At 40.0% G+C, this 17,084-nt stretch overlaps 1 protein-coding gene across 2 annotated transcripts; it reads left to right on the plus strand.

The window, feature by feature from the left end:
- Positions 1 to 1,402: 1,402 nt before the first annotated feature.
- LOC149103276 (putative ammonium transporter 3) lies at positions 1,403 to 14,204 on the plus strand. 2 transcript variants are annotated; one of them, XM_089273122.1, is made up of 4 exons: positions 1,403 to 2,387; positions 10,921 to 10,980; positions 11,694 to 11,770; positions 12,607 to 14,204. In XM_089273122.1, the coding sequence occupies exons 1-4, from the start codon at positions 1,621 to 1,623 to the stop codon at positions 13,170 to 13,172; spliced, it is 1,470 nt and encodes a 489-aa protein (XP_089129248.1). In that variant the 5' UTR covers positions 1,403 to 1,620; the 3' UTR covers positions 13,173 to 14,204. The 2 variants fall into 2 exon arrangements, with proteins under 2 accessions (XP_089129248.1, XP_089129249.1); XM_089273123.1 differs by lacking the exon at positions 10,921 to 10,980.
- The last annotated feature ends 2,880 nt before the right edge of the window (positions 14,205 to 17,084 follow it).

Below are 17,084 nucleotides of genomic sequence, written 5' to 3' on the forward strand. Positions count from 1 at the left end.
ATCAAGGAATTTAAAATAATCTTAACGACCATGTTTCTAGAGTTGTCCACTTTGTTCTCGCACGTGATGATATGAGTGCTTGGTGCAAAGTAAATTAAAAAGATGTGCCGAATAAAAAGTTTGTCAAAAGTCAAACGTTTGCCGAAAATTTTCATTTGTAAGGTTTTAAATTAAAGACGCTAAGAACAAAATTTAGTTTAGATCCATAATGATGGCGTTTAACTGGTTGTAGCTGATAAGCGCAGGAAGAACGCATTTTCTCATTTTTATTTTATTTTGAGTCTAGTACCCAGATCTTCAAAATTAGAAATTAGAGACAGAATTAGGTAAAGGCAACTCATTTCAATTGTTCAACGCAGGTGTTGCTATGTGCCTTTAAAAGTCAGTATTGCGCTAAAACGGCGAATATTTTGAGGATAAACAAGTTGGCTGAATGTACATAGCCGTCTGTCGAGAATTGGTTAAAGAAACAGTTTGCGTGAGGTTTAACTGACTGGTTTTTTTTGGAGAAAAGCAGAAACCATATGTGACTTTCCCCCGCTTTTCGGGTTTTCCGTGAATTTCAATAAAAGAATTCAACTCCGGCTGGGGCCTGATATTGGTTTTGTTTTGTGTTTTTTTTGAAATTATCAAGTTAGCTAGCAAGTTAGCTATCTTGTGTTTTTTGACTTTTTTTTATTTAAACAATTTGAACATAAAACTTCCACTGACAGCTATCAGTTCTTAGGCCTTGGAAAGAAACACTCTGTTGTAGAAACACCTTTCTCCTGAAACTTGTCTAAATAACTAATTAACAGTAACAGTGAGAAAACATTGCCAGTCACGCCATGACACACGATAGCTAGCATGGTGGCCGGAATCTTTGGCCGGAATCTTTGACGCGTAATACTGCCCTGTTTGCGAGAATAGACTACATTAAACTAAAGATAGTCACCCAAAACAAATATATCATCTTATTGGACTCTTTAGTCTCGGAAGATCACTTAAGAACTCGCGATTTCACCGTCCGTGTCAAATCTTGCCGATTTTGATGAAATTTTCTTACCAAAATGATCTTATAAGGATTTCTTCATTAAAAACATAAAATTGTGACACCGCCACCCCTTCTCATATATGATATAGTTCACCACATCTGGAGACATTGAATTATTTTCTACGATAATTTTGCGTTCTTTGTTATTCATGGGTATACTTAATGACTTTCCTGCCCTTTTTCGCTTTCTCCTTTCAAACCATCGTTTGTTTAAGCTACTACTTCCTTAGTGGTTGCTGATGACGCAAACAGGATAATGTTTCGTGATAAAAGTGCTTCGAAAACAATAGAAATTTCTTCTTGGTTGCCGGTGACCTTATTAAGACTGTCGCAGCAGTGACAACAAGAAAAATTTCAGAATAATTCATGTCAACTTAAACTTCAGGAGAATGATTGACAGTCAGCTGCATGTGACTATTTTTAATACAGGAACTTCTGGAACTGAAAACCGATTTCAAAGGATAGTGTCAGGACGAGTTGGAGCAGAGTTCTAAAGCCAACCCGTTTGATCTCCGGATATATCTTTTACGCAGTTATAGAATTCTTCTTATTGGGATTTCCTTGCCTCAAGATCAAAACCAACGAACATGGATCAAGCAAACTTCACTTTAAATTCAACCACAGCACCAACAACGAAGGACCTCGGTAAGGGAGACTTCGCGGACGGAATAGGTTCAGATGACGCTACGTGGATTTTGACGAGCGCTTTCATCATTTTTACAATGCAGTCCGGATTCGGACTTCTCGAATCCGGAATGGTCTCCAGGAAAAATGAAGCGAACATCATGGTCAAGAACGCGGTGGATGTGATATACGGTGGACTGTCTTATTGGCTTTTCGGATTCGCATTTAGCTACGGAATCAGCGAGCGTAAAAACCCGGTTATCGGCCTTGGAAAGTTTTTGACGGACTCAGATGAACGAGAAATGGGGCAGATCTTTTCAAAGTACTTTTTTCATCTCTCCTTTTCTACGACTGCGACAACCATTGTCTCTGGTGCTATGGCGGAAAGGGCGAGCTTAAAAGCGTACACACTTTACTCATTCTTAAACACTCTGACATACTGTGTTCCAGCTCATTGGATTTGGGATGAACACGGTTGGCTTCGAAACATGGGCGCTGTCGACATTGCCGGATGCGGTGCTGTGCATTTAGTTGGCGGGGTGAGTGGATTGGTGGCGACTTTGATGTTAAAGCCCCGGACTGGCAGATTCGATGCAAATTCTCCGCCCAAACAAATGGCTTCTCCTACAAATGTTCTCTTGGGGACCTTCATGTTATGGTGGGGCTGGCTGGGTTTTAACTGTGGCAGCACGTTTGGAATAAGCGGCATGAAGTGGAAACTTGCCTCCAGGTAAGAATGTTCCATAGTACAAGGTTATAAATAATTCAGGTTTAAACGGCCAAGATATTGAATTATGGGTTTAGTTTGATCTGTGGCCTTGGGATCAGAAGTTGGAGAAAGAGAATTATTTTCTAAAACCAAACCTTTACTGAACTACTGAACTGCGATAGTGTTCACTGGTAGCTCAAACTACATCTGGGAATATGTATTTATTCTTTTTCTTCGCTTTCCTCGGTTTCTCTAGGCTGGATCCCTGGGGCCTTAAAAATGAGGTTAGGATTGATGGTTGCTGACCGCAAACGACAAGCGGAAAATATTGAAGTACCACCAGGAGCCATAATCGGGGACGGAGAGCGTAAGCGCGCGCTATTTCTAGTATTGGGGCTGTCCCTATGATATGGGACAATTTTTCTATTTTTAGAACAAATTGGGCCATCATGTGCGGTACACGCGCGTACATGCTGCATGGATTGTTGCGGATATAGCGCGGGGAAATGGCGTCCAAAATTCCCGAAATGTTTGATGTTTTTGGCCCACAAATCAATATGTTCATGTCTGTTGGAATTTTGCTTCAGTATTTTCGTCGTAAGCTGCTCCAGTTTGAGTGAAGTAAGACAGTGCCGAATTTAGTTATGTCCCGCTTCATATCGCTGACCAAGTTGTGTTCCGCTGCTTCATTTACAAGAGCTCCACAGTACTCCACTCTAAGTTTCACATATGTTGAAGATTAACAGCTTTTCCATAACACAGCAAAAAACCAGTTGGATATATTTGGATATAGCACCGTTTCAGGACTTCAAAGTTTCCCTCCTCTTGCCACACGCTTGCGAGGATTTCGCCAGGTCTATCTCGACCGAAAAGTAAAACAAAGTAATTGCAAGTTTGAGTTTCGCCTAAATTGTAAACAACGCTTGATGCTTTATCAAGGTCCAATAAGTGACAATAAAGTTTATTTCTGTAGATGCTGCTCAGTTTTGTTTGTGTAAAAATCCAATAAATTGTCTGTTGTCGATGAATAAGAGCGCCCGCCGATGCGTCAGTCAGTAAAACATGACAAACTGGACTTCCCCACTTTCGTGTGAAAACGTACATCGAACTCATATAATATCTCTAGTTTTTAAATACGTTTAAGGTTGATAAATGTTTGAGAACATATTAAAAGCTTAGCTGAAAATATGTGAATACAGCAGAAATAATCAGCAAAGTTACGATTTCGTTGGCTGAGTTATGAAAACTCTATGTCTATTTTCTTTTCTTTTTTATATTCGCAGTGTAAAATTTCACAATGTTAAAGAAATACACATAATGTTAGTAGTCTTTTGGCGTTGGTGAAAACTGTTGCAGCATCTCAGCGCAAAAGACAACGAAAGAAATCTTTGTCCAGATTTGTTGACAATTGAAAACACCGACTCGGATTTGAAGGTGCACGCGCTGCACTATCCAAATGAGCTACTTATGTACGCGTCATACTTTCCGTTAAAAAACTTTTGCAAACTCGCCAAACAAACAGAAGCAATAAAAAACTATCAAAAACAGGGTTTGGTTATGATTAAGCTTTGTTTCGGGAAACTCTCAAATTAACTCGATACCAAAGTAAAGAGTTCAACTAGCGCGAGCACATATTATTCATTCACAGTGCGAAATTGAAGTCTTGTTTTCGACCATGAAAAACTCACCTTTTCCATTAGCTCAGAGCATAAAACTACACGTAAGAGCCCTGGTTCTTAATCCCTGTCTTATTCCCTGCCATCGCTGTGAAAAATCTGTAAGAGAATCTCGCAACTCTCACCATTTGATCACGCAACGTGACAACGTCCACGCGAGAGCCCCCGACATGTGCGTGGATCCGCGCGGATATATGACGTCGGGATGGCGCAATTTGTTCTAAAAATAGAAAAATTGTCCCATATCATAGGTGCACGTGGATCCCAAGACCTACGGTCTCCGTCCCCGATTATGGCTCCTGAGTGCCACTGAAACGAAATTTTCGTATGTGAGATTTTTGCTTAGAAATAAAGTTTCAACCCTACTTGGAAACACTGCAGACTTTTTGTTCGCATACGGTAAGCGAAAACTGCTTTTTCAGCCGTTCGAAGTTGGCTGGTTAAGCCCAAAATCGGCGGCCATCTTGGCGCGGCCAAAACAGCCTAGTGACGTCACTGGTTGTATTAATCTCATGCCGCGATGAAAATTTAGAGTAATTATGGGGGAAGAGAATACTGTTCGAAGCCCCCTAAAAAACATCTTAAGGACATCTCAGAGCTGTAAAGTAGATAATAACAGTAGCCTTAGACATGAGGGGGTGGAGAGTCGATCCTGGGGCTTTTCAGTCTATTTAATTGGATATTTGCAGGATATTTTATGTAAGCAAGCAAACGAGTGGGAGTTCTTCAGATCGCAAAATGATCGGGACTCTTAATTGGTTAAATGGCGAGCACTCAATTAAAGAGGCCCTGTTGGGGGGGGGGGGGGGGGGAGGGGTACCCATGTCCCCTGTCTGAAATTCACCACCAGCCATGTCGGCATTTCGCAAGACTCCTATGTCGCCTGTCGGAATTTCGTCTCAGAGGAATTGTGTCGGGAAATTTCAGCTTGTTCGATTGAAACGAAGCTACACGTATAACACATCGTAATACCTTTGTTTATTAAAAAAAAAAAACCGACAGAATGCTCTCAAGTCTCACGCATTGAGCACGAGGCTCACGCAAACGAATTCAATCTTGCGTTCTCATGCTCAAACTATTATTTCTCACGCATTCAAGGTTCCTTGCCGTTTTAGTCAAGTACATATAAAATTATAATTAATTATCTCTTTGGATATAATTAACTCCTTGTATGCTTTGCACTTGCTTCGAACACTTTTCAGCAGTAGGAATTCTTATGCAGAGCCAGCATTTCTCCGGTCAGTGGGTTTAGTGATTACTTTATGGTTACTTTTAAAGCATCACATTTCGACTCAGAATTAAGGAAAAGACTTCTTAGCTACTTCAATTTTTCAAAATTTTCTAAGGGGCTGGGGGCATATTGGGAGCATACTTTCTAAGGGCTTGGGCATGTTTTCGAGCGCTGAACTTGCTAACCTCCTAAGGGATGTGGGGGCATGCTCCCCTTGGGAAATTTTGAAATTTACACGCTTGGAATTGCTATTTTCAGCCTTTTTCCAGTCAGTATTTGGACCTAAAGTACAGTCGAACCTATGACTGTTTTTACAATTTTTATGTTTAAGAACCGTTCTTTAACTCAAAATCTCAACGGCCTCAATCAGATAATCTCTCCTATCTTTAATCTTCCTTTGAATTTGGCGTAACCCTTACCTTCTGCTGAAGACGAGAAGACCTTGGCAGCTTTCCCCTGTCTCTCTTTTCCTGATTAATACAGCTTCATATTCTCTTACAGGTGGCCCACTAATAAAGATATGAAGCCGACTTTCAAAGATCTCTTTCCTTTTTCCTTAAGCGTGTTTTTAGGCGTTTTAGGACACTGCTCACTCAGCTGAGAGTGGGAAAATATACTCAGCAATGACGGACTCGATTTATTCGACGTGGACGTTTAGCATATATAAGAAAGCCTGGGTTTCAAGACCCGTCGACATCGCGCGTGAGAGAGGAAAACACATTTAAAACTCTGGAAATGCATCTTCACTTCGACTCAGACGTTTAAAACAATCACTGCATTCTCAGTTCCGAAATTCGTTGTCGGTCTATCTTGCCATTGGTGTCGCTTTCTCTATTTCGCTGGAGTAGTCTGTCGTTCGTCGCCAATTCATAGCTCTCATGTCGCCGTTTCAAGGCCATGTCGCTTGTCGGAATTTACCCCTAACAGGGTCTCATTAAACAATATCTACACTCATAAAGTAAAAAAGACATGAAAACAAGAGAAAGCGGCTTTTGAAAATATTATCCGGAGTGCTGCTGCACCAATCGCAACAGCAACGCTTCGAGTTTTCGAGTCGCTTCGCTTCAAGGAAACCGGACGCTTTGTGAGTTTCACCGTGGACGAGATTGTGCCACAGTGACCTTTAGTCCAGTTGTATCTGCTACATCCTACAAGTTATCACAAAAGCAATAATTTGAAGAAACCGTCTTCTTTTATATGAGGGAGCGAATTTAAATTAAGAAGGTAAACTAAGCTGCCATGACCCTACAGGTATGTTTTCAGGAAACTAGAGAGAGCGTGACAATGTCGGCGGCGAAAGGTCATATATGCAAATTGCTTCAAATTCTGTTTAATAAACCTTCGAAAGGATTGTAAACTAGTGACGTTTTAACGAATTGCTTTGAACTTGGATACTATTAAATGAAGATCATAGACATAAGTATGTGCTAAAGAACTCAAAGTATTCCATCGGCCGTGAAATATTGCAATTGGAAGATACGTGTAAAAGAGAAGCGAAATTCCCGCTTTGTTTACACCGATACGTTTACGGCGATAAAGCAAACCCTACTGCGGATCACAATTTTCAAAGATACATTTTGTCTACCACAAGAACTTTCACTTATTAAGATCATAAAAAGATGCCCTCTGTGTGCAAAGAAGTACTCGACTCAAAGCTTGTGGACCGTTAATAACTTCGTGATTGTGCGGATGGCTGATGCGCTTACGGCTTTCAATGCAGTAAAGTTGCCGAGGATATATTCGAACCTTGTTAATAGACCTTAGATTAACGTGAGAATCCAAATTTCAGAACCAGGCTGAAAACAGACGACGAAATATCGTGTTTAGGCTTCAGGACGTGATATAAAAGTTGCCACACTCGTCTTCGAAATCTCCACTGAATCGAGTACTGTACGGGTCCGCAAATGATCCCCGGACCGCAAATGATCCCGGACCGCAAATGATCCCCATACAGTAAACACCCGCATATAAGAACACATGGATTAAGAACATCAGGCTGAAATTTGGCAAATAAAGCACCACTTTTATAAGAACAATATCAGCCTGGAAAAAAAAATAATGTTCTTATAAAATGGGAAGGGTGTCAAAATTACACAAATTACCATAAACACACCTGCTGACCAATGGTATTAGCTAAGTTTTGGGCACCTTTGTTCTCTTCAGAATATCTAATATCATGAATTACATTTTTTGCCTTTACAATACTATAAACTACTGTATTGATAGAGAAAAGCATAAGATTTATGTAATTGTCCAAAAACATGATTAAAATTTCTAGCAACATTTTTTATACTGTACAGCACTGAATTTAAAAAAATTTAAGAACATTTAAGAACATCCTGAGGCTGATTTTTCACTAAGCATCCGATAAATAAGAACACAATCAGTCTGACCTCTGAAATTGTGTGTTCTTATATGCGGGTGTTTACTGTATTGGATAGTCTCCTCCGCAGCCGTTTTTTGGGATGTCACGCAACGCTCCCCCCAAAGAAACGGCTGCTCACATCCGAACCACATTCTTTTCCTTTTGTGTTTGTGGTTTGTTTGCGCTCTGTTGAACAGACCAATCACATAATAGCAAAGTGTGAATGACGTAAGCTTTCGCGCGAAAAGGTCTGCGGTGCGAACACGCGAGGGATTTCTGGTTTTTGTTTCACGCCGCACGTCGCCAAAAATAGGCGGTGTTCGCAGGTTACGATCATGACGGACGAAAAAAATTGTAAATGAAAGTCCTAAGTACAAGTGCTTCATGTGCTCATCGCTATGTTCAGCTATAAATGAGACTATATATTTTCTCCAAATGTCAAATTGTAAGCGTCAATCAAGGGCCAAACGCTTCCTACAGATTGTAATCAGGCCGGAAAGAGCGGCATTCAGAACTCGATGTCAACAAATCGAGCGAAGCTACTTGATTTCCTGGTTCCTTTATTAAGTTAAAATAGATATCTTCCTTCTCGACAGTAATTTTTTAAGTTGAAAGCTTCTAATAATTAACTTGAACTTTGAAGGGTCTTCAGCTACATAGAAAGCTCGTGCAAGCGTCGCCGGTATTTTTCGGCGTCCCTAAACAAAAGCCGGAAATCTGTATGTTTATTTGTGACATCTCCCACGACGGAATACAAAGATAAAAAACATTCCCTGATTGGACAAGTTTCAAAGGGCGAATTTGGCGCGAAAACGTTCTTGAAAATGGAACGGAAGCGGTGATTGGCTAATTTCGTGAAAGGAACGTTGTTCGGATGTGAGCAGCCGTTTCTTTGGGGGGAGCGTTGCGTGACATCCCAAAAAACGGCTGCGGAGGACACTACATATTGGACGGCAAATGATCCTGATCAAAAAAGAAGGAATGGCATGGATGGTGGGATGGTGTGGATAGGGAATTGGCGTACGTGAATACCGATGTTTTTATTAAAGCCATCTTATAATTATAATGGCTTACAACTTGATTTTTTTTTTTTGCATACTTTCGACTAAACTTTGTTGCTAACTACGATGTTATGAATATCACCACTCAATCATCAAAACACGACTTGGCTTACATTTCTTTGCAATTCTCAGTAAAATTATGATCAGTGCAACACACGCTACATATCCTCCTTTGTTAAACATTGATATTTCGGTGTTATAGTTAAATCACATTTTATCAACCATTAACGCCACTCGTCTAAAGTTTTAAACTAACCATGAAGCAACTGTTATGGAAGACGCTGTCACCTGAGTAGACCCACAAGCCTACAACGCTTCACCACTCTGTAAAACATCTAGTGTGTAGCGCTGGAAATTTGAACAAATTTATTTTGTAATTTTTAGTTGGTCGTATTTTGGCTTTAATTCCTCGGAAATGACTACTTGAGTATTCTAAGAAGCCAAAATTCCAAGCTATAGTTATGAAGTTCAGCTTCATGACCACGCAAGGCCAAGGCTTGCCCTTCGTTTTGTCAATTAGCTGTTTGATAGATGTTTGATACTATCGCCATCGGCATTTCGAGAATGTTTACAAGTACGTGTTTTTCTAAGACTTCTAATTCAATAAATCGTCTTAATGTGACATGTTTTATCCTCATCAGGCATAAGAGGCGGTATATTTATATCTGTTTACAATTAGCGTGCTTCGTTTGGAAACCAGAGCATTTTGAATTTCAGGGTTATGGAGCTGGCGTGACACAAGGCTATGATTGAGTTTGTTGAAAAATATATACTTATCTCATGATTTTAAGCCTTTTTAGAAATTAGAGCATTAGGAAAAGTGCTTATATAAATGCTTGTTTGTTTAGTACTGATAATCAGTCGCCTAGAAAGCCAAAGTAAGTACCAGATGTTTACACTATATTCCGGCCGCCATATTGGTGTACCACGGATGTACGCACACCAACATGGCGTTCTCTTACTGGACTCTGTAAATTTCTGGGAAACATTTGCGACGAATATCTGAAGTTTGGGGAAACACACAGGCCTAAAACTTGGGGAAGTGTCTTATTTAGTTATCTTCTACAGCGTACATCACAATTTCTTACCTTTTTCCATTGGCTGGTTTTGGATTTATTATTTTTTTTTTATTGCGTGACAGTGAAAACGATCTGTGCCCTTCGAAGAACAAAACAGCAACTGTGGAATATTTTTTTTGCAAAATGATAAAATATGTTTTTTAGTTCATTATTTTTGTACATGTTCTCACCTTCCTCTGATATAAATCCATGCCATTCCTTATTTTTTGATTGGGATCGTTTGCGGTCCAATATGGGGATCATTTGCGGTCCGGGATCATTTGCGGTCCTGGGATCATTTGCGGACCCGTACAATGCTCAAGATGTTCGAAAAGTATACTGAGCTGTTCTAATCTGTAGCATTTACTTTGGTGAATCTACACTCTTCGGCGCCCTCCAACGTTTATGATGTGTATTTCCTGTCAAGGCTGGACAGAAATTACAAGGTAGAAAACTAGTAGGTATCGACAATATGAAGAATAAACTTGAATAAATCAAGTGAAAACAAGAGAGAATCTACAGCGCTTCTTGCGTGAATACAACCAATAACGTCACAAGATCCTTAAACTCGGTTCCAGAGCCCGGACACTGTTTTGCTCCAAAAAGTCGATTTCAGCAGCTAAAAATAGCACTTTCCGTTAGGATTTGACAGAAATAAAGTTCATTATTTTAAGCACGTTTGAAACTATAAATTGGGCTAATAAAAGAGAGTACGAAAATTTCGTTTCAGTGGCACTTTAACTGAACTTTTGCCATCTGTAGACGTTTTTACACTTAAGTGAACAAAGCAGTATTTACGGTTAATAGGGGATATTTTTCTGTCTATCATGATTATAAATTGATATAATTAAAGATAATAACAAACATAGCAATAAAATCAGAGACAATCTTTTGCAGTTTGCCGTAAAACTCTCTAACATAACGTACGTCATAGAATAGGTTTCTACATGCCCGGGCTTGCTTCTATCTTTAAGTCGTTTCCTTTATTGAATTATGACGTTTTCTCAAGCATATGGTCATGGAATTGCTAATCTTTCATGTCAGATCACAAACCAAACTAGAAGAAGGCGTGCGTGAAAGATTAATTATTAGTCCGATTCCTGCTCGTTCTTTCAAGTGGCGACTTTTTGTTTGCTCATAGTCGTATGCAATTTACCACACAGGGCAGCAGTTGTAACTATCAACGGCTCTATAGGTGGAGGGATAGTGGGGATGACATACAGGTAGGAATACTAATCTGACTTTTCTGTCAGCTGGGACTAATTTTTATATCTTGACTTTGCCACCAAAATTACATTGCTGCTCGAAAATACTTTTCCTGATATGAAAATGCGCTTCAATTTTACACAAATGTTTAGGCGCGCCTGACATGTGTCATGCCATCACGGGGAGACTCTGCCTAAAAGGATTTACCTTTTTCTAGGTGGAAGTATACGAAGTTTCTTTCAGTTCAAATTGCCCATCAAAATATCCAGAACAGATTCCTTCAACGGCTAATTCATCCCAATGTTTCAAGAGATCACTCAATCCGAGGGTGTGTACGTTAGGTGTGTGAAAGAGTAGCCATTTTCTATGGAAAGGGTACATAGAAGGGTCGCTTTTCCTGTCAAAAATGGTGTATACAAGGGAAAGGGTTTAGACCTCAGTGCGGAGGCTCCGCATGTAAAGCTCCGCTGAATAGCTATCCTCCCCCCATTGGGACGTATGATGAACTGGGTAAAAACATGGGATCCAGACCTTATCGATAAGGCAACCTCGCTTTAGGTCATCCTCGGGGACCCAGCGGTAGTTCTTTGGAGCGGGAAGGGTTAAACCCGGCAAAAATAAAAGCGGCGAAATTTTTCCCGCTTCAATTTTTGTCTGGTTTACTTCCCCACTCATCCAAGGATGGCTTGACATCTTTACATGAAATTATTCCATTTGCTGTTACTTTCAGCTACATTTGTTTAAAGAACAAGTTAAACATTCCAATTTTTGTGACTGGGATTCTGGCTGGGCTCGTCAGCATAACAGGTAAATTAATTTGCGTTGAGTGATGCCACTTTTGCAGCTAACATTTAGTCCGAGTTGTTCGGACCATCTAGGTTACCTATCTGAGGGTGTCTTTAATTTCCGAAAATCTTTCGTACTGGCGTCGGTTTTAACAAAACCATAGAAAAGTATACACCACCGGAGCGTCAAAAGAAATGATTATTTTAAAGGACACGCAAGCCTTCAAATGCAAAACTGAAAATGTTTGCTAAACTGAATTACCTGTCTTCGTCCACGCACGTACGACCAAACAAACTGAACCATGTCAATCAATGACGGACTACAAAAATGTCTGTGGCTTTTTTGATTTTCTTATTGGTTGCTAAAAAAAAATTATTTTGATCTAGACGTATAGGATATTTGCGGATCTTCGTCACATGACAAGGCCTATTAGAGAAAGTTTTGACAAGTTTTGACAAAAAAGACTTACACACTTTGGCGCATTGAAAATCGAGGAACAGTTTTTAGCATTCATCAGCACTTCTACATTAGTTAATTACTACCATTCCTCCTCGGTCACAGCAGTGACATCAAGCAAATAATTGGTAAACAAGTTATGATCATCTTAAATTAAAAACGCCCTCCATTGTCGTGTTTAGCGCTTCTAGCTCAGAAGCGAGTTCGATGAGTCCTATTTTCATGAAAAACGAACGCTGTCAGTAAAGTAGAGTTTCGACTCGGAGCTCGTAGCCAACAGTTTGAGAGTATTCTCATGCAATGCAGTGGAATTACACGCGTATCATGTTGCGTCTGGTAGTTTTGTTTATTTCTTCAGTCAGCGCTTATCAGTCATTCATATTCTTTCATTTAATACGCAGCCATCTGTTCTCTTACTCGCCCATGGGAGGCTATCGTAATTGGTGCAATAGGCGCCCTCCTAGCCTGCCCTGGATGTGCTCTTCTCGAGAGGCTCCGTATCGATGATCCTGTGGGCTGTGTACCCACACACGGTGTGGCAGGAATCTGGGGCCTACTGTCCGTCGCCTTCTTTGCTGAAAAAGATATCCTCGAAAATAGATTCTCTAACGAGTTTGGAATCTTCAAGGGCGGTCGTTGGAGCTTCTTGGGAGTTCAGCTGCTCACGGTCGTCGCTGTTTCTGCCTGGGCTGCGCTAACAACATTTCTAGAGTTGCTATTGGTCAATCGGCTGCTGGGACTGCGCTTGAGTGTGGAGGATGAGTTAATGGGGGCTGACAAAGTGGAGCATGGAATCGACGAACACGATCCGAACTCAACTCAACGCAGTTATGGCGTCAATTCGAAAGAAAATGGACGCGAAGACGCATTGAAATCAGTAGAGGTAAATCTGATTGGCTTGGAAGCTGCTAAGATTGACTGCACTTCAAGGAAAGTTATTCGCGCAACAAAGGAGACTTTTGTCTGATTGGTTGATTTGTGACACTGGTACTCAGGCTCTTACTTAGCGCGCACTGCCGAAATCTTAAAAACAAAGATGGCGTCCGAAAGAGCGATTTCATTGTTGGCTTTGCTTCATCGCTTGTTCTAGAGTTTTAGGTAAACGTTGCAGTTTTTTTGCTTTGACCTCTTTTTCATAACGGTAGGAAAATTTAGGGCGGGAAAACTCAAACTTCTCACAGGTTACCGTTTTCGCTTTTACTGGCGAGCAACTGTTTCCCTCGTGGCTGTGCTGGGTGGAAAAATGGTCCGCCACAAGGGCAAAAAACGCGTTCTAACAGCGCGTATGTAAAGTTTAGAGAATGGGTAGTGTGTAGAAAGTGCTGTTGTAAGTTAATTAACAAGAGCGGAAGGGTGTTATAGTAAAAAAGGAGTTTGTTTTGTCTTTTTAATTAATTCAATACATGTATCGATCTGTAAAAACTTACTTTGATTGGCTTCCTTGGAAATCAGTGGGATATTATAGTAGAAATTGCGTTCTCCACTCATCTTGCTCTGTTGTTGTGGGCATTTGCAAGGTAGGGAAGTTACATCAAAAATGGTATTGAAATATACGCATAAAGTGAGCTGTTTTAATAACCAATTTCAAGCATCCCTTTGATTTAACTATAAGCTTAATTACAATTATTATTCCATTACTAAATACAATTAGTGCTGTTGTGTTTGAAAGCAGAGAAACTCTTTTATGGATAGCACTTTATATTTCCTTCTTCAGAAAAACAGTTGTAGCAAATTATTGCTTGCAGGTACTGTTGTTGCTTTGAAGAATATGTATTTGTTGCTTCCTGTTTTTTTAAGAATGATAAATGGGTCTGATGTAACACGGTAATGTTCAAGTCCAGGTTGATAGCTTTATAAAACAGTCATTGTGTGAAAAAATGTACCGTGCCACAAACATCAAAACAGTTGCCACCTTTCGAGAGGTTTGTCTTTCCAATGAATTAAATCATAAAAATTGTAAATTATGCACAAATAAATGTAGTGGACTGTAGTGATGTAATCATGTTTATTTCAATTGTGTTACTTGGTTTGAGAAAAGTGGTACAGCTAGTGGAAACTCTCATAAGTGGACACCCTCAAGACCCAAAAAAGGTGTGTGGAACTGGAGCTGTCTGCTTTCAAGAATGTTTCTTATAAGGTGCCACTAGGGGTGTAAGGGATGGATAAGGGATGCCCAGCTAACTACATTGTAAATACAAGAAATACCGCAATATTAAATGATCTGTTTTGTTCTATTACCTTTGGGAATGCTGCGATTACGGTGATAACCAAACACAGTACTGTATACTGCAGTATTAAGACTGACTATTGGTAATAATTAAGAGCAAATCATAATTAAATAATAAAGTGTATTATTGTTTGTCACACGATGTAGTCACTTGAGATGTAGATCGCGACGTTTCGACTGCTTACTGCTAGTCTTCTTTACACGATAAGGTCGACTGATTGCACGGTATCATTTATATCACAAAGGCCGGCTGTGATTGGTGCATTTCGATCCTCCTATTGTTCCATTGTTCCGACGAGTAGCTGTTCTCTCAGTGGTCCGCTGTTGTACCGTTCCATCCAAGATCAAAAAACATGAATAACAACAACCTTTTCCTCGACAAATCGTAATTGCAGCCAACATTAACAGTCTCACTGCAACAAATTGCAGTGGTACAATGTACAAATGTTCAAGTAATTCCTTTCGGGTGTCTGCTGACACTAAATCTTACTCCCTCTGTGTCCAGGGGCCTGTTTCTTGAAAGCCCTGGAAACTTTTCAGACCTGTAAAGCCATTTTCAATTAATCTGTATCTAAAAACAGAGAGATGTATACGCCAGAAACCTCTTGTATGAAGAGGACCTCTGTTCATATTAAGAATATGTGAATAAAACAGCTCTGTGTGATAACACGTTTTTGGGCCGCTTAAGTTGTTATCCTTGTTACAACAATCCAGAGGGAAACACACTGGCAGCGACGGAGTTTGTCAGACTCCTAGAGGACTCGGGATCTGTTACAGCAAAACAATCCAACGGGAAGGCAGAGAATACACAGTTCTTGGGTCCAACACTAGAGTTTAATCCACTAAGGTACTCGGAACGTACCCGAACATAACCAGAATGTAACCAAAGAATATTTTACAAGGCACGACTATTTAAGCCGAAAGCACAATTCTAAAGGATTACGTAAAGCTATTAAAAATTCTTAACTAAACATTATCTAATACATCTCAGAAAGCTCGATTGGCTATAACGGAATTCATCGTTTACAATATTAATAACTTTCAGAACAATACAGGTAGATAACAGTTTAACAAAAGACTATTGCAGGTGGCAATTACAGTTCAACGCTTATTACAGTTATGATCCCACAACAAACTAGTAGGTGTCTGTTACGGTCCATGAACTGGAACAGCAGCCTGTAACTGAGAAATGTAAAACGAACTAAAACTAATGTATCTACGTTGGATTTCTATATTTTCCGATGGCGAAAGCAACTATGTAAAACGTACTTAATTATCTAATTTTCTCTCCTCACATCTGTAATCATAAGGTTTGAGATTTTTGCTACGCTTTCCGGGTGCGAAAACATTTCAGATCCTTCGAGAAACGGGTCCCAGGGCAGCCTGCGGGAATGCCCAATTACAAGGATGAGTAAACAAACAACTTGTTTGGGAGTTCAAACAGAGTTTTGTGGAGGCTGTCGCAAATAGAATAGTCTACTTATAAGAGTGTCCATTAATAATAAGAGAGCTTAAGACAGCTTCCACTGTAAGTAGACTAGCCATGGTGGCCTAATGGTCAGCACGCTGGACTCCTGATTGAACTATTCAGGTTTGGGCCTTGGCTGGAGTCATTACATTGTGTTCTTGGGTAAGACAGTTTACCAATACCCTTGCAATGCTTCTCTCCGCCCAGGTGTATAAATGGGTGGCGCTGAATTTTAATGCCGGGGGTAACCCTGTAATGGACTGGCACCCCATCTATGCTATGGAAACTGGGATATGCTCAGGCAGTATGGACCACTTGGCCTGACGCAGACTTAACTAAGTACCTTGCCGTCCATTTCAGCTTTTAGCATTCTTCTGAGATTATAAGTGAGCCTTATGAGAAATAAAAGTGACAAATATTGTCTTGCAGAGAAAACATTACATAGCATTGAAATGGTTTTTCTCAGGACCACTCATACCACTCTTTTCATGATCAGAGCTATGAAAACAAACAAAAATTGTTAATGCAATCAATGACCTGATGACAAAAGTAGAAATGGCCATGTAGAGAAGTCTTGTTGTCTGCCTCATGACAATAGCTGGTTTTCACATGACGTCACTAAAATTCGAACTACAAAACTATTGATCTTCCTCAGATTTTACTTTAATGATGTATAAGAGCAGCTAAAAACTAATATTTATACAAATTTTGGCTCCGAATGGGTTCTTGGTTTTGTGATACACTACGCTTGAATTTCTAAGCTTTTGCGTGACGCGGCATTTACATGACGGCCTAGAGACCTGTCATGATGGTTAAAAAAGTGACTTATTTCGGGGAACTTGGCTATCTGAACAGTTCATGTCTTAGAAAAAGTATTATTTTAGTATTTTAGAGTTCCTCGAGGAATAAATTCACGGTTTTGTAGCAAAACTCAGTGACAGATGTTTCTGTTGGTTTTTCTCCGCGTATCTCGCATAAGAAAAATTTCTGTGACCAGAATTTTGGCGAAAGTCTTTGCATATTTACCTTCTTTCATTTCCCAGATTCTGGACTTAATCTATTGACCGGTTTTGATTTTGATTTTGATCTATTTTGAATTGCGTGACACTGAAAACCAGCAATAGACTGACAAAGGAATGTGTATCGTCAATACTCAATCAATTTTTCTGCACCTCTTCTGGTTT

This window comes from Orbicella faveolata, unplaced genomic scaffold (genome assembly GCF_042242905.1).
Source record: "Orbicella faveolata isolate gen_17 unplaced genomic scaffold, um_ofav_v1 contig_35, whole genome shotgun sequence".
In the NCBI taxonomy this organism is placed as follows: domain Eukaryota; kingdom Metazoa; phylum Cnidaria; class Anthozoa; order Scleractinia; family Merulinidae; genus Orbicella; species Orbicella faveolata.